This window comes from Octopus bimaculoides, chromosome 10 (genome assembly GCF_046866305.1).
Source record: "Octopus bimaculoides isolate indiv1 chromosome 10, ASM4686630v1, whole genome shotgun sequence".
Taxonomy (NCBI): Eukaryota; Metazoa; Mollusca; class Cephalopoda; order Octopoda; family Octopodidae; genus Octopus; species Octopus bimaculoides.
The window spans coordinates 72,282,574-72,309,098 of record NC_142937.1 but is presented as its reverse complement, the minus strand read 5'-3'; the positions used below and the strand labels follow the sequence as shown (position 1 = coordinate 72,309,098).

Below are 26,525 nucleotides of genomic sequence, written 5' to 3'. Positions count from 1 at the left end.
GCAAACTTACAAATTTCATCAGATTACAAGTCTATTAGTTATGTCTTAATATTCTGAACTGACAACTTTTGGTGTAATTTACCTGTTTCTTTAAGGAGCTCTCCAAAAATTAACCGTATTTCTCACTACAGAATACACAACAGTGAGCAGACCTAAATTATTTTTTTTTTAATATTAAAACAATTAAACATTTTATGAAGGTTTGCTTACTTTGTTTGGAGAATTGTGCTTTGTTAATAAATCTGATGAAGCTGGTGATCTGACAGACAAATTATTTCCATCTTTGCAAACATCTGCAGAATGATCCTTGTGGTCAAGCTTTGTATCTCCTAACAGAATCAGAGGTTCTTCAGGATTAGATTCTTTGTCAGGGTCACTTAGATGAAACGGCTCTGAGATTTTGGCACGCACATGTTTCAGTTTTCCAGTTGTCTTAAAATACAATTTACCATCTTTGACCTGAAAAAGAGATTTGTGTATTTTTATATAAATGCATACACACACTCATAGCATAACAGAGCTGCTAGAGACAAAACATCAAGACAAAGATCCAGTGTCTAAATGTCTAAAAGGTCTATTTACTACCATCAAATCTTATATTCAACTACTGAAAATAATAATACTGTTATTTCCAGCAAGACAATATTCTAACTGGAAAATAGTTAAACAAAGAAGCAGGGTTTGAAGATATTGGACTGGAAAATCTCGATTACAGTTCTATACATATTACTAAATATTTTCTTAACTTATTCTCATATAACATTTTATAAAGTGTCCATCGGGGCATACAAAATTTATGGTTAATTCAACAAGACAGACACAAAAATTCAAATTTCTTAGGTGTGATTCATCACACCTTCCCCATCTTTTTCTCACACATACAGTAGCTTCTTTCCTAAAACAGTGATTTTATATAAACAATACTGAAGCAAGTTTTCTTTCATATTACTCAGTTTTCTATCATCTTATCTATGAGGAATCCAACATTCTCAGTTCTGACTGAGCAATTGTATTTCCTTGTCTACAAAACCAGCAAGGGAGCTGCTATGTGCAATCAAACCTCTTTCCAATCAATCCCTAATACATTTAAGAAGGATGCATTTCACAGTACAGTCTTAGATATACAAACAGAAGGGACTGTCGTGATTGGGATGAGTGCTTCTACTCAGTCAAAACTAAACAACAACTCTGTAATATCTTTCCATTACCAATTCACACCCAAAAAACGTCACTTATTTGTCTTACATATCCAAATCAGTTTAGTTGTTTTTGCTGTACACCTATCACCTTTTTCAACAGTACATTTGCATTAAAACTTTCTCCAAAACTACCATCCACTTCCTGTCCTCATAAGATATTGCTGTAGCTGATACCACCCTAATTTAACTATTTCTATTTTAACAAAAGCATCAATGTAAATGTTATAGTATTAGTGATAATTTGGTGTCACTAAACAAACAACTGTATACTGTCAGATACTTCAACAAAATGAAATTTGTGCTCCTTGAATTCTATGGATTTTCCCAAATCCATTTTTAATTCTTTATTTCAATAATAATCCAACCTTACAAAAGATTTAGATTTAATAATGAATAACAGCCCAAGATTTCAATGATATTTTTTTAAAAGAAATGCATTTAGGAGCGTAAACTGATGTTTGAGTATTTCTTAGTTATATAGCAATAATGGAAGCGATTTCCAGGAAGAGAATGGAATAAAAACTTTTTAAATATCTCATTTCAAAAACATTCAGGAGAAACTAAACCTAATCCATCATCTTAATCACTCAAAACCCATTGATTACTTTTGTTTATAGCAATTCTAGTGATTCATATAATAATGGCAAGCACTAATAACTACACAAAATATAAACAAAAGAAAAAGGAGGACAAATTGGACAGAATTAGTATCTTTTTACCATCATCATCATCATTTAACGTCCAATTTCTATGCTGGTATGGGTCGGACAGTTTGGCTGAAAACTAGTGAGCTGGGCAGCTACACTATTTTCCAACCTGGTTTGGCATGGTTTCTACAGCTGGAGGCCCTTCATAACACCAACCACTTCAAGAGTGTAGTGGGTGCTTATTACATGTCACTGGCACGAGTGCCATTGGCATGACACCGGCATTGGCCATGCGCTTGAACAATGCTTTTTACTTGTCACTGGTATGGGTGCCAGTGAACCAGCACTGGCATCAGCCACAGCAACAATTTCACTTGGCTTGACAAGTCTTCTGAAGTACAACACATCACCCAACGGTTGAGGGGGGATTTTTACATGCCAGTTACATGACACTGCCATCGGCCATGACTACAATCTCACTTGGCTTGATGGGTTTTAAAATAACGAGCATTTAGTAATTATATCATTCAGGTTACAACTCTTTCACGTGATAATATTTAAATGAAATATATTTTTATATTATAGGTTTTAGATTTAATTAGAGTAGTTTTGAGAAAGAAATTCTACTACCAGCTTTAAGAAAGAACCATTCAGCAAGTTTTGTGTTTGAAACACTGCTTTAATGTATCAATCGATAAAAGAAGGTTAAGAGTTGCTTTTTTCCTATTTAGATTGAGCAGAACAAACTGGGAAGACTAAGTAACAAACACTGCAATACAAGAAAATCTGAAAGTCCAAAGATACATATTGTTGAGAATCAAATCCACAATGATATATTGTGGACGCTTGCGAAGACTTATTGGGGCAAGCGAAAGCGAAATTGTGATGGCATCTATGCCCGCGGCATGTGTAAGGACTTTCGAGCGAGATCATTGCCAGTGCCCCTGGACTGGCTTTTGTGCGGGTGGCACATAAAATACACCATTTTGAGCGTGGCCATTGCCAGTACCGCCCGACTGGCCTTTGTGCCAGTGACACGTAAAAGCACCCACTACAGTCTCTGAGTGGTTGGTGTTAGGAAGGGCATCCAGCTGTAGAAACTCTGCCAAATCAGATTGGAGCCTGGTGTAGCCATCTGGTTTCACTAGTCCTCAGTCAAATCGTCCAACCCATGCTAGCATAGAAAGCGGACGTTAAACGACGATGATGATGATGATGATACAATGCACTACAGTTTGTTAGTCAAAACTATCTTGACAGGATGTGTTGAAGGAAAGAGAGCAAGAGGTTGTCAAATACATTTGTGGTGATGACAGCAAAGAATAGACTGAAAACAAGATTGAATAAATCAAATATAAAACAGAAGGAATTGAAAAGTCTTGGAAAGCTGACCCCTGGTTGATGACAATAGTTGTTTTATGAAACCAGTCTCAATTATCAAATTGTACTCATTGAACTGCTCCTTACTCCTGGATAAAATGAAAGATGAGTCTAGCTACTGGAAGAATTAATGAACAGATTAGCTGTGAAATGGTTTAATAAACTTACTGTCAAACTACAGAGAGAACAATGTGACATTCGTTTACTCTTTGTTTTCTTCTTATTTAATCCATCGGTGGGTAATTTCTCTTTGTCTTTGTGACACTGACATGGACAACCTGGCATTCCATACTGGTTAGCAGCATCAGGTAACTCAACATCCTCATAACCCATTAACTTATTGTTCATCTCAGACTCTCCGCCTTCAAGAGTGACTTCTTCAAAGTCTTCAGGTTGACTATAAAATATTAAAAATAGATATAAACAATAAATACATGTGTGTGAATATATATATATATATATATATATACATATATAACCACACGAGGGAGTACAGTACTAGAACACTTGCAAAATGATGCCTTTTAATGCCTCCATTGATTTTTTTTCTTCACCTCTTCCACATCTGTAAATTCCGAAGCACTAGCTTTCATCACCAGTGATGACCTTTGAAAAAAGGTCCAGGTCAACTTTCAAATGTTCTTTCAGTTCGTGACACTCATTCAGTCATGACTACTTTTGATCTTCCGTGAGTAAGTGAGATACAAATTTTGCTGCAACTCTTTTCATTCACAATTCCTCACTCAAAATTCATTGCTAGGGGTTCCAGGACACACCAGTCATATTAACAAGATCGTCAATTGTTTGGTGATGGTCCTCCAAGATCAGTTCATGAATTTTCATGATGTTTTCATTCATTCGGGAGGTTGATGGTTACCCTGAACAAGGTTGGTCTTCAAGTGACAAGTGACCATTCCTAAAGCATGAAAACCACTCGTAAATTTGTGTTTTGCTCATGGCAGCAGCCTTGTAAGCTGTTTGAAGCATGAGAACTGTTTCAGCTGCTGCTTTCCTCAGCAGAAAACAGAATTTCACGAAAGCAGACTATTCCTTTGTTTCAGCCATCTCTAAATTCAACAAACTGCAAAACAAAGACACTGCAAAACAAAGACACACCATGTGGCAGTATGCCCCCAAACAACAATGCCAGTCAGCAGACTAATGCTTGAAGGTTGCATCAAGTGGCTTCTAGCGATAGAAGCCTAAACTACAATGGACTTGTCCCACAGAGAACATTTCTAGTTACTTTTGGGTACCCCATCATATATGTGTGAGTATGCAAATATGGCTACGTGGTAAGAAGCAAGAAGCTTGCTTCATAACCACATGGTCCCAAGTTCAGTCCAATTGCGTGGCACTTTGGGTAAGTGTCTTCTACCAAAGCCTAGGGTTGAACAAAACCTTGTGAGTGCATTTCGTAGATGGAAACTGAAAGAAGCCCATTATCTGTGTATGAGTGTGTGTGAATAACCTCACAAACCTACCTGCACATAATGCAACCCTATTGAATGTCTTCCCAATAACATATCCTAACAACCCCTCCCTTTATTTGTGTCCACTTGCTGCACTCCCTCCCCTCTCTTCCATTTCCCACTCTCCTTTTGTGTTCTCACACAACTTACCCACCTAATCACCCCATGCAATACTTAGTTCCATTTCACTTCCGTACACCTCCCTCATAACTTGAGTGTACCCCAACCTTCATCACATCGTCATCATCATCTTTTTCTCATCTCTTCTACTGCAAGACACTCATCTCTGTCTCTCTATTTATACTCCAACCTCTCACCACCTGACACAAAGCCACCTCCCTCAATACTATTCCCCTTTCAGTTGAGGAGCCATGCCTTACCGATTATTTGGTGGGTTCACTGCAGCTGGTGCCATGTAAAAAGTACAGAGTACATACAGTAAAATGGTTGGAATTAGGAAGGGCTTCCAGACATAGAAACAATGCCAGCTCCAGTCAAATCATCCAACTTGTGCCAGCATGAAAGGAGGATGCGAATTAGTGATGATATATGTGTATACACACACACACAATAAGAGAAATATATGTATGTGTATATGTTTGGAAAGCGAGGTTGCATTTCTCAAGTCTACACATGTTCATTTACTGTTTCATAAACAATCATCATCATCATCATCATCGTTTAACGTCCGCTTTCCATGCTAGCATGGGTTGGACGATCTGACTGAGGACTGGTGAAACCGGATGGCAACACCAGGCTCCAATCTAATTTGGCAGAGTTTCTACAGCTGGATGCCCTTCCTAACGCCAACCACTCAGAGAGTGTAGTGGGTGCTTTTACGTGTCACCCGCACGAAAACGGCCACGCTCAAAATGGTGTCTTTTATGTGCCACCCGCACGGCTTTGCTAATGATGTCATTTGCTCTAAGTCCACTATGAAAGCAGGTCCAGGTTTCTTGAAATGTCTTGAGATGTTGCAGGATCTTCACAAGTAAAGATCCTTGCTTTGATGGCATTTGTTTCTAGTTGTTTACATTAACACATCCAGATTGTTTCATAGACTAGAAGAATATTACTTTGCAAACAGGCGGGGTTGGTGACAGGAAGGACATCTAGCCATAGAAAGCGCTACCCTAACAAACTGTTGGCTGACCCACATGCAAGCATGGTAAAGCACACATCAAAAAAAAATGATGATACTGAGATTAACTAAGTAAAATGAGATTGTATTTATAGTCAGGTTGTTGAGCTTTATCAAAATACAGACAACAGGGGTTGGTGTAGTCTTCTGACCTGTCAGCTCATGTCGAAGTGTTCAAAATATGCCAGCTCATGCTGGACGTTAAATGACGATGATGATAGAATTACTGAAACTAAAAACTGAATATAATTTGAGGATTTGGTTTTCTAGACTGCATCAGCTTTTTCAGTCTACTTTGGCATGAGTTTTATGACTGGATACCCTACCTAATGTCAACCGCTTTCTAGCATGCACTGGGTGTTATTTTCATGTGACCCTCACTAGTGAGGTAGTCATGCAGTTTGCAAAACTACAAACCCTGAAAGAGAGGACTTTATAGTAGGAGATAAAAGAGTTAAAGCATGAGAAAAGGAGCCAGAGAAGAATAGGTTTCTTGTAAAGGGTCTAAATGACTACTTGCAATTTTAGAAGAGAGGATGGAGCTGGAAAGAGATAGAGTGGTGATGATAGGTCTGAAAGGCCACTACCACTGGAAAGCCCGCCATTGGTCTGTATCAGTTCTTATTTGGAATTATTGTTGCCTTAAAAATAGTCAAAAGACCAAGTCACACTTGTAGCTTTCACTTTCGAGTTAGTGGCCATAGCTCAGATTCTGTTCTTAACACTAACCACTTCACAAATTATACTCAAACCACAGTACTAAAGCAGTTATCAGGTCTAAGACTGGATTAAAGGGCCTTCTCAACCCTGCATTGTCTCCACTTGTTTCCCAACTACTTTAATAAGTGCACTGGGTCCCTGTATATTGTGGAGCCAGAAGTAGTACGGTTGCCTTAGACTATGTTGCAATATCTCCATTTACTCAACACAATATAATTGAGACACAGTGAATATCAAGGAATACAATAGCAGAAGAACCAAGATGAGTGGGTGAAGGAAACAAAATCATGGGTGAGGGCTAACAGAGTGATTGGGATGAAAGTGTAGTAGAGGGAGGGGAGAAAATGACGAAGATGGAAGGTCAGTAGTAATAATGATTTCAAATTTTGGCACAAAGCCAGCAATTTCAGGGGAGGGGATAAGTCAAGTCAGTTACATCGACGACCTCAGTGTTCAACTGGTAATTATTTTATCAACCTTGAAAGGATAAAAACAAGGTTGACCCTAGCAGCATTTGAACTCAGAACATAAAGTCAGATGAAATGCTGCTACACATTTTGCCCACTGTGCTACGAATTCCAGCAGCTCACAGCCTTAGTTTGTATTTTTATTATTGTTTAACCACTGGTCAACTCAGATTAAGCAGAACAATTACCAAAGGAGTTGATTATTCTATCTGCTCCCAAGGACCAAAATGACTTTTTCTAAAATGATAAGACATAAACTGAAGGCAATTTGGCTGTTGTTTCTTGCAAATCTACTACCTAAATAGATGCAGTCTGAAAGTAGCTATGTCCTACTTCTTTAAAATCATTTGACAAAAGAAACCAATTAGAGAGAACATACAAACCTTTCTGGAGGTGGTTGAAATCCAAATAACCCTGAGAATTCAGCCAAAAGTTCATCTTGTCCCTTAAACATTGGCAGTAACATTTCATGAAGTTCTTCTTCCTTGTGCGTCACCTTCCTCTGCCATTCCGCAAAGATTCTTAGAACCTTTAGGTACTGACTAGGATGTTTCTCAAAAATAATCTGCAGAAACAATAACAATAGTAAACAATTTAAAACTTAGAGAGTGTTTCAAGTGTATTAAAGCTACATCACATTTCTATCATGTAAACCACCTCAGCATTCTAATTGATTATCAGTACAATACAGAGTTTGAAGTGGTAAAGTAAAATATCAATATATTATGTTGCTGCTATTAAAATATTATATCGGTATTATTAATACTAGTAGTACCCATGGGAATTCCACAATTATTTTGAAAACAGTTTGATCAAATTGTATATTTTTCTGAAATATTGATTCTCGAGAAAATCTACATAGGCAGTATTGAAGGGGCAATCAATCAATCAATCTATCTATCTATCTATCTATCTATCTATCTATCTATCTATCTATCTATCTATCTACCTTCCTACATATCTAAGTATCATCTTATTTCTTTATTGCTCACAAGGCGCTACACACAGAGGGGGCAAACAAGGACAGACAAAGGGATTAAGTCGATTACACTGATTCCAGTGTGTAACTGGCACTTAATTTATCGACCCCAAAAGGACGAAAGGCAAAGTCGACCTCGGTGGAATTTGAACTCAGAACATAACGGCAGACGAAATACCGCTAAACATTTCGCCCGGTGTGCTAACGTTTCTGCCAGCTTGCCACCTTACTCTAACTATCTAACTATCATCTATCTCCTACAGACCTACTTATGCGCCTAGTATATTATGTTGGTATTACTAGTATTACTATGTTGGTATTGACTTTCTGAAATCTCACATCATTATTCATGATATAGTTAGAGTTGATTGAAAATATAACTGAACCTTCTTGGGCCACATGTGGATATTATAAGGTCCAAATTTTTTTTAAATATTAATATAAATAAATTATACAACTATTGAGTAATGTTTTTTTCTCATTTGTATATTCAAACTTACACATCCTTCTCTAGGACAATACATGGGGGACTGAACTGGTTCATCCTCATCATACGGTCTGTACCCACCTTCCCACTCACTTCGAATCATAAATATATAATATATGTATGTAAACAAAGTTGGTCTGTTTATATGTAACTGGTGTAACATTTCCAGCTTATGCTAAAGTATAAGAGAGTGGCAAAGTATCAAAGAAAGATTTTTTTTAAATTGATAAGAATTTTTTTAAATAGGAACATTTTCAAATGAAATAATGAAAAACAAACTTCTCATGTCACTGCCCCATATAGTTGCAACATCTTCCATAAGAGATGAAAAATAGCACCTAATAATTGTTTATATCAAATAGAATTTTCAGGAGAAATGGAAAAGTGAGATGGAAGTGGGGAAAAAAATTACAAAAAGTTGAAATGTGAAGACAAAAGAAAATAAAGTGAAAATGGTGACGATGAATGAGAATTACCTCAATTTTACGTAAGAAGTTGCGAGCCCTAAGAAAGTCTACTGTAGTTTTGTAACAGCCACAGAGGAGAGCATGTTCTGGAGAGAGGAACGCTGCAAAGTCATGTACAAGTTCAGGATAGTCCTTCATTAAATATGACAGGTTTTTGTACAGCTGCAAAAGAGAAAATGAAATTACTAAGTTTTGGCAAAATATCATAGGTTCTTATATATGCTGAGGGCAGAGAATTTTTCAAGTGAATGGAGGGACAGGATTTTGTGATGTTCATACTTTTCCTAAAACTGTTATCAATGCAAATGACACAAAATAGTTCCAGATATATATCAATGGTTAACATAGTCCATCAAAAATAATTAAAATTTTAACCTCGTTCATGTACTTCTGTTTCTATGTAGATCATAACCCCCCCCGCCATTCGTCCTTTATTATCTATCTATTTCTTTACCATGTAAACATAGTTCCCATAGCTTCGTCTTCCTTGTTTGTCTTAAGTTCATGCATATCCATTAATTGTCACATTTTATTTATTTTATTCAAGTTTATCATTTCGTTAATTCATTCTCTCACCTGTGCCAGTGGAGTGCTAACAGCACCATCCGAGCGGGATCATTGCCAGAGCAGCTGTCTAGCTTCCGTGCCGGTGGCACGTAAAAAGCACCATTTGAGCGTGATCGTTTCCAACTTCGCCTTACTGGCACTTGTGCCGGTGACACGTGAACAAAACATTCGAGCGAGGTTGTTTGCCAGTGCTGCTGGACTGACTCCTGTGCAGGTGGCACGTAAAAAAACACCATTTGAGCGTGGTTGCTGCCAGTACCGCCTGACTGGCACGTAAAAGCATCCACTACACTCTCAGAGTGGTTGGCGTTAGGAAGGGCATCCAGCTGTAGAAACTCTGCCAGATCAGATTGGAGCCTGGTGCAGCCATCTGGTTCGCCAGTCCTCAGTCAAATTGTCCAACCCATGCTAGCATGGAAAGCGTATGTTAAACGATGATGATGATGATGATGATGATGATGACACACACACACACACACACAAAATCACTATCATCCAACATCCATGTTTTGTGCTCATATGGGATGGACAGAAACCAACAAGCCAGAGGACTATGTTGAGCTCCAGTGTCTGCTTTGGTATGGTTTCTATGGCTAGATGCCCTAACATCAGCCACTTTACAGAGCATACTAGGTGCTTTTTTTCATGGCACCAGCACTAGTGAAGTCATCAAGTAACTTGCAAAACAAGATCTCCTCATAGTGAAAGAGTGCAGTAGAGAAGTGTTTTATGTTTGGTGTTGAAAGGCTGGAGTATGATGGAGGAACAGAAACAGGTGTCTTGCTGTAAGAGAGATATCTACCCCAGCAGGAGACTGAGAAGAGATGATGGTGATGAGGTATCAGGGCATACACTCAAGATATAAGAAGGTGTTTTTAAGAGTGAATAGGGACAGAGGAACAAGGAAGGGTGAATATGTAGGTAGGTTTGTGAGAGTGTAAAAAGAGAAAGATAGTGAGAGGTAGGGATAGGGGTGAATGCATTGAGTAATGAACCTGGGTGGAATTGGGTTAATGGCAAATTTCCATTTGGGGCTGCAGGTAAAGGAAAATAGGAGTGGGTCAGGGAGGAGGAGATAAGCGGCAGTAAATAAAGAGGGAATGAAGAGTAATCATCATCATCATCATCATCATCATCGTTTAACGTCCGCTTTCCATGCTAGCATGGGTTGGACGATTTGACTGAGGACTGGTGAAACCAGATGGGCTACACCAGGCTCCAATCTGATTTGGCAGAGTTTCTACAGCTGGATGCCCTTCCTAACGCCAACCACTCAGAGAGTGTAGTGGGTGATTTTACGTGTCACCTGCACGAAGGCCAGTCAAGCGGTACTGGCAACGGCCACGCTCAAAATGGTGCGGTATGGAGAATTTTTATTGATTAACTCTGGGAAATTGCTCATGATTAGAATCTATTCATGCATGTATAGTTTTGTATGTTTAGGTGTATCATCTTCAGGTCAAAGAGTTTCACAAAAGAATGTAGTAAGGTTGTTAGTCAGCAGAACTGTAATATGGTTTGGCTGTTGTAAGTTTTATTTAGATATCAAAGGGATGTTTACCTTTTGTTTTGAGAATGTGAATATTAAATCCTAGAATTCACTCCAGTGTTTTAACCTCAGTAGTTACATGTGTTTTGTTGGTATGTTAGCTTTTAGGAGATTGGCATTTAAGGGTTCACAAAAGAATGTAGATAGGTGGTGAGGGTTATTTGGATTGCACAAAGCCAAAACTTCAAAGTCACTGTCATTACTATTCTTGTTAAAGAATAATAAATAAATAAATATAAGCAGGATAAGAGGAGACACACAGGACAGAGAGTCACTAATGAAGTCACAGGGTATGACGAAAGGACTTTGACAGATGCATAAACTAAGAGTAATATGAATAAAAACTAAAATGAAGATCAAATAGATAGTGTGTGTATTTAATTGACCCCCCCCCCCACACACACACACACCCAAAAAAACTGACCATACATAACATACACTTGTCATTTTAGTTCAAGTAAAATAACCATTAGATCTATTATCCATTCCCAAGAACTCAATTAACCAAAGACTATTGAGACACCAACAGAAGAATGCAGGATATGACACTTACAGACCAATCCTTTGATCACTTGGCTAGTTTTTCATCATTGGGAGATACACATGACTTCCATACACATCATACATGTGTGTGTGTGTGTGTGTGTGTGTGTGTGTGTGTGATTTCATATTTCCTTCTCACCTACACATGCATTTCACTCATTGGTTGTAAATAATGGCTTCACTAAAGATGTTATTTGCTTGAAGCCCAATATGAAAACAGGTGGGGGTTGATAACAGGAAGGGCACCCTGCTGTAGAAAACTCTGCTCCAACATGGTCTCATGTGATCCATGCAAACAGGGAAAAATAAATGTTAAAAAAATGATGATGATGAAATACATATGGAGTCACACACACACACACACACACACATATAAACACATGAAGGTATACATCTCAAATCAAACTCAATATATAGTATATAGTAGTATTAAATTGCTGGTGAAGACAATTTAGTTATTAGGTTTTTCAATAATGAATAAAAACAGGGCTTACTACAACAGGTGAATGATCACTCTTGCCGAATTCAAACAAAATCCTGAGGAATTGTTCATAGCGCTCTATATCAGTTTTCAAAGTTTCTTTGACCTTATTCAGATAAGCCAAAGCAAAAATGGTGTCTCGGTGATCTCTCTGAAACAAAGGCAACAATACATATGTACAGGGTTTATGAGGATCAAAAAATGATTTCACCTTACATTTTACAAAACACATACATATTACAATAATCCTTTCTATCATAGGCACAAGGCCTGAAATTTGGAGGAGGGGGATAGTCAATTACATCGACCCCAGTATTCAACTGGTACTTAATTTATTGACCCCAAAAGGATGAAAGGTAAAGTCGACCTCGGCAGAATTTGAACTCAGAACATAGTGATGGCGAAATACCACTAAGCATTTCATCCATTGTGCTAACGATTCTGCCAGCTTGCCACATTATACATATTACAATAATATACAAGGAATGACAGTCAGTGCTAGGAATACAGGCAGCGCTATTGTTTAACCCAAGGTCAGTCCTGATCAAGCAGACTTTTGATAAAAGACATTCCAGTCATGACCCTCCTTCCTGTAAATTCAGGATTATGTTGTCCACTGAATGCTTTCTTTTTTTTAAATGTTAAGATGTAAGATAGCTGAGATTTGATTCTATTTCTAGCAGGTGTAGTGACTATACAGCATACATCTACCACTTGGTGTTATTCTACTAAAATATTTCCTCTGTGTATGTGTTTTAATGAGGGTTTTTTGTGGAAAATTTGAATTTTTACAATTCTTTTTACACACAGAAGCCATAATTTGTGCTAAAACCAAACAATGATATAATTTAAGAGCAGAATTTTTTTGTCTGACCAGCATCTGAAGTTGACTGTTAATGTGAATATAGCTTTGACAATCACATCTTTTGTTTAGAACTACAAGCTTTACGATAGCCTTAGTTACACTCAGTGAACAAGTAAGCTACACTCAGTGAACAAGTAAGCTACACTCAGATCTGTAACATAGAGGAGGCATTCTTTTTTTATTTCAAAGCACAAGTTAATGTCGTCTGCATATTTTAACACAGTAACATGCTTCAAGTTGGCAAGTATTTCATAAATGCATGCAATAAATTACAGGAGAGAGAGAGAGAGAGAGAGAGAGAGAGAGAGAGAGGGGGAGAGAGAGAGAGAGAGAGAGAGAGAGAGAGTTTAATGCCTGCTTTTTCATGCTTGCTACCTTCTTAACCACACATAATTTGAAAATAGATGCTGCGATTAATTTTGGAAGAAGATAGAATCATCAAGATTAGAAGAGAATCAGAGTTCAATGTAATAAGAGGAATACTATTTTAAACTGACATTTCCAGCATCAGGATGTCAAAGTTGAAAGGTCATTAAGTGCAACGATTGGCATAGCCACCCAGTTTAATAACTCACCCGAGGGTCTTTTTCAATTAAATTTGGTGCCAACATGGCAAGTTTGATGTCATTCCGTTTCTGTGCTTTGGTTCGTGTATCTTTACTCCTTTTCTGATGACAGCTGAAATATTAATAAAGGGGGTGAAAAAATGAAAATATTTGAGAAAGGACAGAAACTCTAAGGTCATTTTAATACTTAGTTTGGGAGAAAAAAGGACAGGCTGAAAATATACAGGTGGTCTAGAAAGAAGAGGAGGTGTGAGAGAGAGAGAGAGAGAGACAGAGAGAGAGAGAGAGAGATACACAGAGAGAGAGAGACAGAGAGAGATACAGAGAGAGAGAGACAGAGAGAGAGAGAGACAGAGAGAGAGAGAGAGAGAGAGAGAGAGAGACAAGAATAGGCCATAGTGAAAGAGAAGAATAACAAAGAAATGCGAAGGTAAAAGGAATAATTAAAATGAAAAAAAGAGAAAGATAAAAATAGTGAGAGATACAGTGACAATCATACATGATGTGAAGGAATTATAATAGATATCATCATTATTTAACATCTGTTTTCCATCCTGGCATGGGGTGGATGGTTTGATACAATCCAGCAAATGACAGGGCCATAATGTGTTACACATCCAGCTGAGCACACTGGCTTCATTCCTTGCAAGCTTACGCATGTCCTCAGCAGTCACAGCCCATTTTTCACTGCCATGTAGCATGACTGTTCGTACACATGCATCATACAGTCTACCTTTTACTCTGAGCGAGAGGCCCTTTGCTACCAGTAGAGGTAGGAGCTCTCTGAACTTTGCCCAGGCCATTCTTATTCTAGCAGCTACACTTTCAGAGCATCTACCCCCGCTACTGACTTGGTCACCTAGGTAATGGAAGCTATCAACTATTTGTAGTTTTTCTCCCTGGAATGTGACAGAAGCTGTTCTCTGCACATTCGAAGGGCCTTAAAATTAACCTAGCAAAAACCAAAGTCTTAGTAAGTAGGAAGGCAGATAAATCACAAATCCCTTCAGGTTGATGGCTCTGCTCGATCTGTAGAAAAGGTGTAAGTAGAAACTCCCATAAGAACACCTGTGTAAGCTTTGGACACATAAAAGGTGTAGCAGTATCAGAGGAAGGTTAACAGGAAAAATAGCTTTTGTATATGAAAGATGCACAGGTACAATAAACACCGAAAATGTAAAGAAAATAGACTCCATCAACTGCCGGGAAAGGGGAAGGTAAGCTAGAGGTAGTAGATAGCTTCCATTATCTAGGTGACCAAGTTAGCAGTGGAGGTGGATGCTCCAAGAGTATAGCTATGAGAATAAGATTAGGCTGGACAAAGTTCAGAGAGTTCCTGCCTCTGCTGGCAACAAAGGACCTCTCTCTCAGAGTGAAAGGCAGATTGTATGATGCTTGTGTGTGTACAGCTATGCTACATGGCAGTGAAACATGGGCTGTGACAGCCAATGATATGCATAGGCTTGAAAGAAATGAAGCCAGTATGCTTCACTGGATGTGCAATGTCTGTGTGCATGTTTGACAGAGTGTAAGCATCTTGAGAGAAAAGTTAGGCATAAGAGGAATCAGATGTGATGTGCAAGAGTGACAACTGTGCTGGTATGGTTGTGTGATGTGTATAAACAAAGACAGCTGTGTAAAAAAGTGCCGATCTCTAACTGTGAAGGGGACCAGTGGCAGAGGTAGACCCAGGAAGACATGGGATGAGTTGGTGAAGCATGATCTTTGAACTTTGGGCCTCACAAAGCAATGACTAGTAATCGAGACCTTTGGCGATATGCTGTGCTTGAGAAGACCTGTCAAGCCACGTGAATTCGCAGTTGTGGTTGATGCTGGTGTTAGGCAGCTGGAACGTAAAAAGCATCTTTTGAGCATTGGGCCTCAGAGACAATGACTGAGATCTTTGAAGCAACCTTTTGAGCATTGGCCTCACAGAGACCAAGCTCCTTTCATGTGTTGAGCCGCTTGGAGGCAATGACTGAGCCCTTTGGCATTCTGTTGTGCTTCAGATGGAGACCCATCAAGCTGAGCAAACTTGCAGTTGTGACAGATATGGGCCTCACAGAAGCAATGACCAAGACCTTTGAAGCACCTTTCGAGTGTTGGGCCTCACGAAAGCAAAGTGGCTGAGCTCCTTTTGAGTGTTGGGCCTTGTTACAACTTGAACTTACAACTATGTGTTATGTGTCATTCAGTCTAACACATGTGTGCATGTATGTGTGTGTATGATGGTTAATTCTGATTGGTTCTTTTCCTATCTATAAAACCTGCTGTAAATTGTTTCGCAACAAAAAGTGTTTTTTAGCCAGTCTTATCTCCAGCATGCATTCAGTGTTCTGTTTTCATTAGGCTATGGCCTGAATTACATATTACTGGAATAGGACTGGTACTCATTAACTGGCGACAAGGATAGACGTGTGCTATGCTGAATTAACCCACACAACTGTGGAGTACTACTTCAGACAAACCATCCCCTGCTATATAGAATCGTTGGAAATGTTCGTTTTTGGATTATTTAGAACTACTTTCAATACTAGAACCAACCATTAATTTATCAGAATGTCACAAAATAAAGGTATTACGCCAATTTCTCGGGGAGCAAGGACAAAGACACTTCGATGCCTTGAGAATTATAGAATCTGCCACATAAAGCGTTTGGTTTACTGAATGAACTTTGGGGATTTGCTAAAAATGTGTACACAGCAGATTACTGTTTTACAAAATTAAATCAGAAACCTGAAGAAGACTGCAATGATTTCATTTCCAGAATACAACAAGCTTTACTTGAATGTGAATACAATCTGATTCCTCCAAAAATGTTCAAAAACGAAATAGCTTTGCAATGTCTGCTTTCCAGTATTTGTGATGAGACTGCCTGTTCTAAATTGCTTTTGGAAGAAGAATTAAAGCTTACTTGGGAAAGAGCCTGTGTTATAGTTTGTCAGAGCAAAAGCATTTCACATCAGCTAATTAAATTTTCTATACTAACAGAGGGCAGATGGCTGTGCAATCTATTATGTCTACAAAAACTCGGCCATCAAGTCTTACAGAAAAACAGTTTACTTGTTATCATTGTGGATTTAAACATTATTTTCCATCTGAGTGCCAGCATCAGCAAACAGTTTGTCATTTATGTGGTAAAATGGGATATCTTGCCAGAATTTGTCATACAAAGTACGATGAACACAGAGTTTCATCTTCACTAAAACATTCGGTGTGAACGATAAAAACAAATCAGGAAAACCAAGGCCAAGATTTCGCTTTAAATTCACTTTAAATGCTACTGTTAACACTACAGTCTGACCACCTTTGTACATTGTCGATGTGATAATTTAAGGACAGTCAGTTTGCATGGAAATTGACATGGGCACTTCAGTCTCTATTGTTACCACTCATTCTGTCAGCTGTTTACCACCACTTTCTACAAACTATTCAACTTCAAAAACATATATCGTGCAAGAAATCCCAATAACTGTAGTTTGCAATGTAAATATGCAACATGGTGATGTATATGTAACCACTGGAAATCGTCCAAACTTATTGGGTCATGATTGGTCACGACAATTACCTGGTACACTCACCATGATTAAAACTGTTTGTGATACACCATCATTGAAACAACTGAAAAAGGAATACTGTACTTTATTTGACACCAAGCTTGGAAAATTGAATGAATATAAAGCAAACATAAAATTACTTTCCAACACGTCACTGTGGTTTTGTAAAGCTCGAACACTTCCATATGCTTTGCAGCCAAAAGTGGAAGCCAAATTACAACGTTTACAATCAGAAGGTGTTTATTGTTCCAGTTCAATACTTTGATTTGGCAGCTCACATTGTACAGGTGATGAAATGCTCAGTGCACATTGCGGAGATTATAAACTTACAGTCAACCAGTCAGCTGTTTTACCTAAAATAAAAGATTTGTACACGACTCTAGTGGGAGGCCAAAAGTTCACAAAAACTGATTTCAGTCATGCATATTCCCAGATTGAACTTGATGACAATTCTCATGCTTGCACTACGATTGCTACCCATATTGGGTTGTTTCAATTTACTAGATTACCATTTGGAATTAATTCAGCCTCAGGAATTTTTCAGTACATTATCAACAACATTGCTAAAGATGTACCATGGGCTTGTGCATACCTAGATGATTTACTAATCACCAGGCATTCCAATAATGACCATTTTCATACATTATCCATCATACTCAATCGTCTTTACAAAAACGGATTAAAACAGAAGAACAAATGTGAGTTTTTTTGTGATTCTGTTTGTTATCTTGGTTACCAACTTAATAAAGATGGTTTGCAAATTAGGAGTGATAAAGTACAGCCTATTTTAAATGCACCAGAACCTAAAAACAATAGTCAGTTAAGATCATTTGTAAGAATGTTGTGACATTATCATCATTTTTTACCAAATATTTCAACAATGCTGACACCATGCCTTATTGCATAAAGATTTCCTTTGCGGGTGGAATGTTGAACACCAGAAAGGGTTTGCTACAGCTAAGAAGTTACTTACTAGTTCATCTGTACTTGTGCATTATGACCTGCATAAATGTTTGATGTTACAATGTGATGCATCTCCATCAGGGCTAGGTGTAGCCCTTTGTCACTGAATGACTGACAGTACTGTTCATCCTGTAACTTTTGCCTCATGTACTCTGTTACCAGCTGAAAAGAACTATTCTCAGTTGGACAAAGAAGCAATTGAAGTTTTATTTAGTGTCAAGCAATTCCATCAATATGTTTGGGGTTGTCATTTTGAAATTTATACTGATCATAAACCTTTGATTGCACTACTTGGAGAAGAGCAGGGTATTCAGCAAATGTGTACACCTAGAATGTAGAGGTGGGCTTTGGATGTTAAGTGCTTATAGTTATAGTGTGCATTATGTTCTTGGGCCTAAGAATGTTACTGCTGATATATTGAGTCGTTTACCCTTGACTTCTTTGTTACATGAAATTGAACAACTAGCAGAACTGATACACATGATGCAACATTTTAGTGGCACACCTATCCGAGGACAGGATATACTTCAACTAACAAAGATCAAATACTGTCCAGTGTCAAACATTATCTTTTAAGAGGGTGGCTGTCCAAAACAAGTTTAGAATTAATACTGGTTTTACAGTGTAAAGATGAACTGAGTTTGCACAAGGGTTGCATATTTTGGGGTCCTCATATAATTGTACCCTTTAAATAAAGACAACAATTGCTTAATGAGTTGCATGATGCTCATCCAGGCATAAATCGAATGAAGGCATTATCTTGAAGTTACCGTTGGTGGCCCAATCTGGATGCTGATATTGAGCAGATGTGCAGAAGATGTGACGTTTGTCAACAATATCAGCAACAAAATACACCAGGACCTGTACATCCCTGGAAGTGGCCATAAAAACCATAGCAAAGGTTACACATAGATTATTTTGGTCCTCTTAAATGGTACGATGTGCTTATTGATTATTGATGCCCATTCGAAATGGATAGATGTACATCCAGTGGTACATGCTACAGCAGAATCTACAGTAGCATGACTACACTCATCATTTTCTACATTTGGGATTCCAGAAACAATTTGTTCAGATAATGGCACTCCTTTCACAAGTGAGGTTTTCCAAACATTTTTGAGAGAGGATGGGGTACATCACATAAGAACTGCATCATATAATCCGTCTTTAAATGGCTTAGCAGAATGAGCTGTTCTGACGGTAAAGAATGGATTGAAAAAGCAAAGTACTAGAAACCTTCAGACTAAACTGTACCATTTACATTTTGCCTATTGCACAACCCCAACTGAATCTACAGGCAAGTCTCCAGCTGAGTTTTTGTTTGGTTGCAATCTGCAAACAAGATTCAGCCTTTTATTCTTGTCATCGCACAAAAATATTGAAGAAAAACTAACCTGAATAAATGCAAAGAACAAGGAAGGATTACAATTGAAAGCGTCTGATGCTGTGTATACTCGACTTCCCCATGAACCGTGTTGGCAATCAGCAACAGTTGTTGAAACTTTTGGAAGTTCAATCAATTTGCGTTTACCAAGTGGTCAAGTTGTGTGCAGACATTTGGATCACATTTGATCTCGAGTAATAAATGCAACAAATGATCAAATGGAAGTGAACGAGGAAGCTGGGTCAACCTCAACGGGTGAAAGCGACTGTTTGGATGAAAGAGAAACAACTAACAACCCTACACTGCAACAATCAGAGTGTATATCAAAACCTGTTGACTGCTATCAGGGTCAGACATATAATATTGACTAGGAGAGAAAGGGATGTTACAACTTGAACTTACAACTACATGTTATGTGTCATTCAGTCTATCGCACGTGTGCGTGTGTGTATGATGGTTAATTCTGATTGGTTCTTTTCCTATCTATAAAACCTGCTGTAACTTGTTTTGCAACAATATATGTTTTTTTTTTAGCCAGTCTTATCTACAGTGTGCGTTCGGTGTTCTGTTTTCATTAGGCTATGGCCTGAATTACATATTACTGGAACAGGACTGGTACTTATTAGACCGCACTGAGACAATGACCGAAACCTTTGGCTCAAGTGTTGGGCCTCACGGAAGCAATGACCAAGACCTTTGGCATTATGTCATGCTTGAGAAGACCCATCAAACCGAGCAATATCACAGTCATGGCAGATACTGGTGTCACACAAATGGCACCTGTGCCAGTGGCACATAAAAGCACCCATTACACTCTTGGAGTGGTTGGCATTAGGAAGGGCATCCAGCTGTAAAAACCTTGCCAAATCAGACTGGAGTCTGGTCCAGCCTTTCAGCCCCAGTCAAACTGCTCAACCCATGCAAGCATAGACAATGGATGTTAAAGGATGATGATGATATATACACAAAGATATAACAGTGCATAAGATTTTATACATGGAGAGGAATCCACCATGCGGATTTCTTACATGCTAGAAAGGGCAGTTAAGACCCATACCACAAAAAGATTCTTCTTTAAAATCTTATACACTATTATATATAAATATTTAAGTTTTCTGACTATTAATTACACATGCTGACCACTGGTAAAAAAATTATTTTTTAATCATTTTTGTATAAACATATGCCAGCATGGACAACAGATGTTAAATGATGATGATTCACATATGTACACACACACATTGGCATTTTTTGTGTGTATGTATATATATATATACACATACATACAAAAAATGCCAACTTACCATTAGCGATTGAAAACCACAAATGAGTTAAAGATGTACTCATATCATATGATTTTGAACCTTATGAACAAACACTTAGTCTTCATCAGTGAGTATTACTTTTTCAGGGTTAAACATTATGCGTATCACCATATGTGTATTGACCAGTAGAATTCAGTGACAAATTCAAAATGATCGAAGTGAATGAAATAAAATATAATGATATATATATATATATATATATATATATATATATTAATAATAATAATATTAGGGATAAAAATCCAAAATTACAGGTAAAAACTCAATTGAAATCAATTTATTAAAAATTTAAATTAAATTAAGTTTCACAGTATTCATCATCATCGTATTAAATATATAAAAGATATTATTATTAAATATATAATAATAATAATAATAATGAAGGCTACAAAGAAAGTACCAGCATTGCTAGAAATAGGAATTAAAATAACTCAAAACCACTTTTATCACTTACACATGCTGGTGAATGCAAACGAGCAAAGTAAAAAATGCCAACTTAACATTAGCAACTGAAAATCGCAATTGAGTTAAAGACGTACTCATATCATATGATTTCAGACCTTGCGATTTTCAGTTGCTAATGGTAAGCTGGCATTTTTTACTTTGCTCATTCGCATTCACCAGCATGTATAAGTGATAAAAAGGGTTTTGTATTATTTCAATTCCTATTTCTATCAATGCTGGTACTTTCTTTGTAGCCTTCATTATAATTATATATATATATATATATATATATATATATATATATGCGAGTAAAAATAAATACAAAAAAGGTGGGTTTTTTTGTATGATTGTGTATAGAGGAATATATTATTTAGTTTAAGAGAGTTCCAACACTGTCTGTTTTTTATGTTTTATTTATATTCCTGCAGAACCAATGTGGGGTATAGAATATGGAATATACAATATATAATATAATATACAATATATAATAGAAAATAAAATAAAATAAAAATGGATGGCACCATGAAAGAAAGTATTGAATGTAGATGAAATATTCAGTGTTCAATATAAAGGATCAAATATATAAATATATAAATATAAATATATAAAGGCGACTCGAGTTTCAGGGCTATTTCCCTTCGTCATGGCCGGTATGACAGACTTTAACAGACTGTTATATATATATATATATATATATACAGGTATTGGACAAAATAATGGAAACACCTTAACATTTCAAACAAATTTATTTTAATATGGGATAGGACAGCCTTTGGCAGTAATTACAGCTTGAATTCTACGAGGTATGGACTCATACAAACTTTGAATCGTTTCCAAAGGAATTTTTGTCCATTCTTCTGCTAAAACAGTCTCCAGTTCTTGTAGTGATGATGGTGGAGGATATTGACTCCTTACTTGTTTTTCTAAAATGCACCATAAATGCTCAATAATATTGAGATCTGGGGACTGTGGTGGCCAGATAAGATGTTCAACTTCACTAGAATGTTCTTTGTGCCATTCAGTAACAACTTTAGCAGTGTGAATTGGTGCATTATCATCCTGAAAGATTGCGTTTCCCTCCAAAAACAGTTCCCCAACCATAGGATGAATTTGATCCGATAAAATGCTTAAATACTCTTGACTATTAATTCCGCCATGAAGGGAAACCATTGGGCCAGCGGATTTCCAAGATATAGCCCCCCCAGATCATCATAGATCCTCCTCCATGTTTAACAGTTGGAAGAAGGCAGTCTCGGTCAAATGCTTCTTTTGGCTGTCTCCACACGTATACTCAGCTGGTGGTTGAAGATAAGGTAAAGGACGACTCGTCTGAGAAAATAACATTCTTCCACTGCTCTAGGGACCAATTCTGTAGGTTTTTACTCCACTCTACACGCTTTGCAATGTTTGTTTTTGAAAGTAGTGGTTTTCTGACTGTAGCCCTCCCATGAAATCCGTGGGCTCTCGAGGTGGTCATTAAGCTCTGCAGTAATTTTGGGAGTTGTACTTTTGTGATCCTTTCTAACAATTCGCGTAAGAGTCCAACGGTCCCTATCTGAAAGTTTTGGTTTTCTTCCGGAGTTTTGTTTCGACAAGGAGGTTTTTCCTCTTTCTCAAAGACTGTCATTACTTTTGAGACAGTACTTCTTGATACACCAAACATTTCGGCTGTTTTCATTACACTAGTGCCTGCTATACAAGCACCAACAATTTGACCTCTTTGAAAGTCCGATAGATCTGTCATTTTAATGAATTTTAATTACCTTTTGCTGATGATATCTGAAAAGAAACAGCAATTTTAGCAAAGCATATTAAGCAACACTAATAATAAATAAAAAAAAACATAAAAATAAACAAGCTTTTGATGGTTTTATAGATATTTCAAAATTATGATGCTATGACGCTAGGTGTTTCCATTATTTTGTCCAACCCCTGTGTATGTATATATATATATATATATATATATATATATATATATATATATATATATATATATATATATATCAGTCAAATCGTCCAACCCATGCTAGCATGGAAAGCGGACGTTAAATGACGATGATGATGATGATGATATATATATATATATATATATATATATGTATATATATATATATATATATATATATGACTCCTGTGCAGGTGGCATGTAAAAACACTATTTGAGCATGGCAGTTGCCAGTACTGCGTAAAAGCACCCACTACACTCTCGGAGTGGTTGGCGTTAGGAAGGGCATCCAGCTCTTGAAACTCTGCCAGATCAGATTGGAGCATGGTGCAGCCATCTGGTTCACCAGTCCTCAGTCAAATCGTCCAACCCATGCTAGCATGGAAAGTGGATGTGAAACGATGATGATGATGATAATGATGATATACATATATATATACAGCAATAAGAAAATGGAGGGGATCGAGAGGTGGTATTCATCAACTTTTAGACATTATATTATGTCTATTTATTTATTTTTTAAAAAGACAATTATAACAATATACATACATGTATATGAATTCATTTACATTTTGTTTTTGTTTTATTTATATACATTTTTATATATATATTTGCCTAATTTGTTTTATGTTATCAGTTATCCATTAACCAACCATAACAAAGTCATGGCCTTTTAAAACAATAGATGACCAATTAGATTACGGGACTGACCAAAACCCCCTCCCCACTTCCCGCAGGATTTCAGCTACTCGATAAATAAAAAATAATGGAAAATAATAAAGTATATTGATTAATACCCAGAAATTTATGACTTGTAGTACCAACTAATATCACAGGTATTAATATAAACTCTAACCCACTTATTGTGGACTTTTGTCTAAAGCCCTCAATAGAAAACATGTCACATGTTTATATGAATATATATAGGTTTGTGTATAATTATTATAATTATATAAAAAGAATAATATGAACTGCTGCAATAATACTCCCTTCTCAACACATGTAATACGTATGTACCTATGGGTATGTTTGTATGTAAATATACATGTATGTATATGTGTATATATATATGATTTCCTCATGTAGATACCTTTTCATTCCTACATAATTACAATAATCTTAAGATACATTGATGTTTTAAATTGCACTACTATTTCTCTTTTAATAACTTTCTCCTACCTCTGTTTACACTTGATCTAATAAGAATAATATAATATAATACACCTAATAATAATAATAATCGATTCCTTTGTATGCATATACATATACATATGCATATACATTTAAATATATGTATGTGTTTATGTATATTTATGTATATGTATGTATATATGTATGTATCTATATTTATAACTTAACCTTATGAACTTGCTAAACTCTCTGACGAAGCCCAGAGGCACACCCAAGTACCTTACTTTCATCTACCAAATACTTCAGTTCACTGGAGGGATAAAAGTAGAATAGGGTACTATGGCTTCTTGGCCGAAACAGCTGTAAGATATTATCCTACTTTCTATACTCTACGTTATATATTTTAATAATTACTGGTATTTTACTAGAAATATGCTGTGCGTGAGAAGACCTGGCAAGCCAAGTGAGACCTAAATCCAAGGCCTCTGCCAGGGGTGTAGCCAGCCCACTTATGCGTACCTTCCCTTCATTGGACACTAAACTCCGCTTGTGAAGACCTGTTGAAGCAAGTGAAATCGAAATCGTACTAAATTCGACGACTGGCACCCATGCCAACGTCGTCTCTTTCATTGGACATGAAACTTAGCTTGCGAAGAACTGTTGGGGCAAGCGAAATCGTGATGGCACCTGTGCCCAGCGTCGCCTTTCTGGCACTTGTGCCCGCAGCATGTGTAAGGACTTTCGAGCGAGATCGTTGCCAGTGCCCCTGGACTGGCTCTTGTGCGGGTGGCACATAAAATACACCATTTTGAGCGTGGCCGTTGCCAGTACCGCCTGACTGGCCTTCGTAGGATTTTCGAGTGAGATCATTGCCAGTGCCCCTGGACTGGCTCCTGTGCGGGTGGCACATAAAATACACCATTTTGAGCGTGGCCGTTGCCAGTACCGCCTGACTGGCCTTCGTAGGATTTTCGAGTGAGATCATTGCCAGTGCCCCTGGACTGGCTCCTGTGCGGGTGGCACATAAAATACACCATTTTGAGCATGGCAGTTGCCAGTACTGCCTGACTGGCCTTCGTGCCAGTGGCACGTAAAAAGCACCCACTACACTCTCTGAGTGGTTGGCGTTAGGAAGGGCATCCAGCTGTAGAAACTCTGCCAAATCAGATTGGAGCCTGGTGTTGCCATCTGGTTTCACCAGTCCTCAGTCAAATCGTCCAACCCATGCTAGCATGGAAAGCAGACGTTAAACGATGATGATGATGATGATATATGTAAAGCATAATATGTTATACATGTATGTATATTGTTAGAAGTGTCTTTTTAAAAAATAAATAAATAGACATAATATAATGCCTAAAAGTTGATGAATACCACCTCTCAATCCCCTCCATTTTCTTATTGCTGTATAAATTAAGGGTAAAATAACTTTTTGCCCTCACCCATTTATTACACTCGGTAATGTAATTGCCATGCAATGAAAAAACACTTGTGTATTAATAATTGGGTATTCTACCAGCAGTATATTGGATAGATATTATCCCTCAGTTGGTTGGATTCACAACTTCTAACTCTCTTGGAAGATAACATTGGGCCTCACCGAGGCGATGACTACTGACCGAGACCTTTGGAAATGTGCTGTGCGTGAGAAGACCCGGCAAGCTAAGTGAGATCGTTGCCAGGGCCCCTGGACTGGCTCTTGTGCGGGTGGCACATAAGATGTACCATCCTGAGCGTGACCGTTGCCAGTACCGCCTGACTGGCCTTGTAGGGTTTTCGAGCGAGATCGTTGCCAGTGCCCCTGGACTGGCTCTTGTGCGGGTGGCACATAAAAGACACCATTTCGAGCGTGGCCGTTTTCGTGCGGGTGACACGTAAAAGCACCCACTACACTCTCTGAGTGGTTGGCGTTAGGAAGGGCATCCAGCTGTAGAAACTCTGCCAAATTAGATTGGAGCCTGGTGTTGCCATCCGGTTTCACCAGTCCTCAGTCAAATCGTCCAACCCATGCTAGCATGGAAAGCAGACGTTAAACGATGATGATGATGATGATATATATATATATATATATATATACAAATTTGTATGTATATATATACATATATATAAAACTCTCATTTAAAATATCATTTCTTATATTGAATTATTGCTGAAGAGTGGATATTTAGATTCACTAGAAACATCTCTAAATACAGCAAAAGCTTGTAGGTGTGAACAGTTAGAATAAATTATTCTCTTGAAAGAAG

The 26,525-nt window shown here is 37.6% G+C and overlaps 1 protein-coding gene across 3 annotated transcripts in view; it reads right to left on the bottom strand.

Annotated features, from left to right (window-relative positions):
• The window catches only part of LOC106875903 (GON-4-like protein), a 78,562-nt gene that overhangs the window by 10,751 nt on the left and 41,286 nt on the right, over window positions 1–26,525 (bottom strand). For all 3 annotated transcript variants that reach the window (XM_089358785.1, XM_089358786.1, XM_089358787.1), the window contains exons 19-24: window positions 13,540–13,642; window positions 12,113–12,250; window positions 8,969–9,121; window positions 7,410–7,591; window positions 3,395–3,623; window positions 211–459 (exon numbers count right to left, since the gene is read on the bottom strand). In XM_089358785.1, the coding sequence (XP_089214911.1) occupies window positions 211–459; window positions 3,395–3,623; window positions 7,410–7,591; window positions 8,969–9,121; window positions 12,113–12,250; window positions 13,540–13,642 (1,054 nt within the window). The remainder of the gene's footprint in view (window positions 1–210; window positions 460–3,394; window positions 3,624–7,409; window positions 7,592–8,968; window positions 9,122–12,112; window positions 12,251–13,539; window positions 13,643–26,525) is intronic.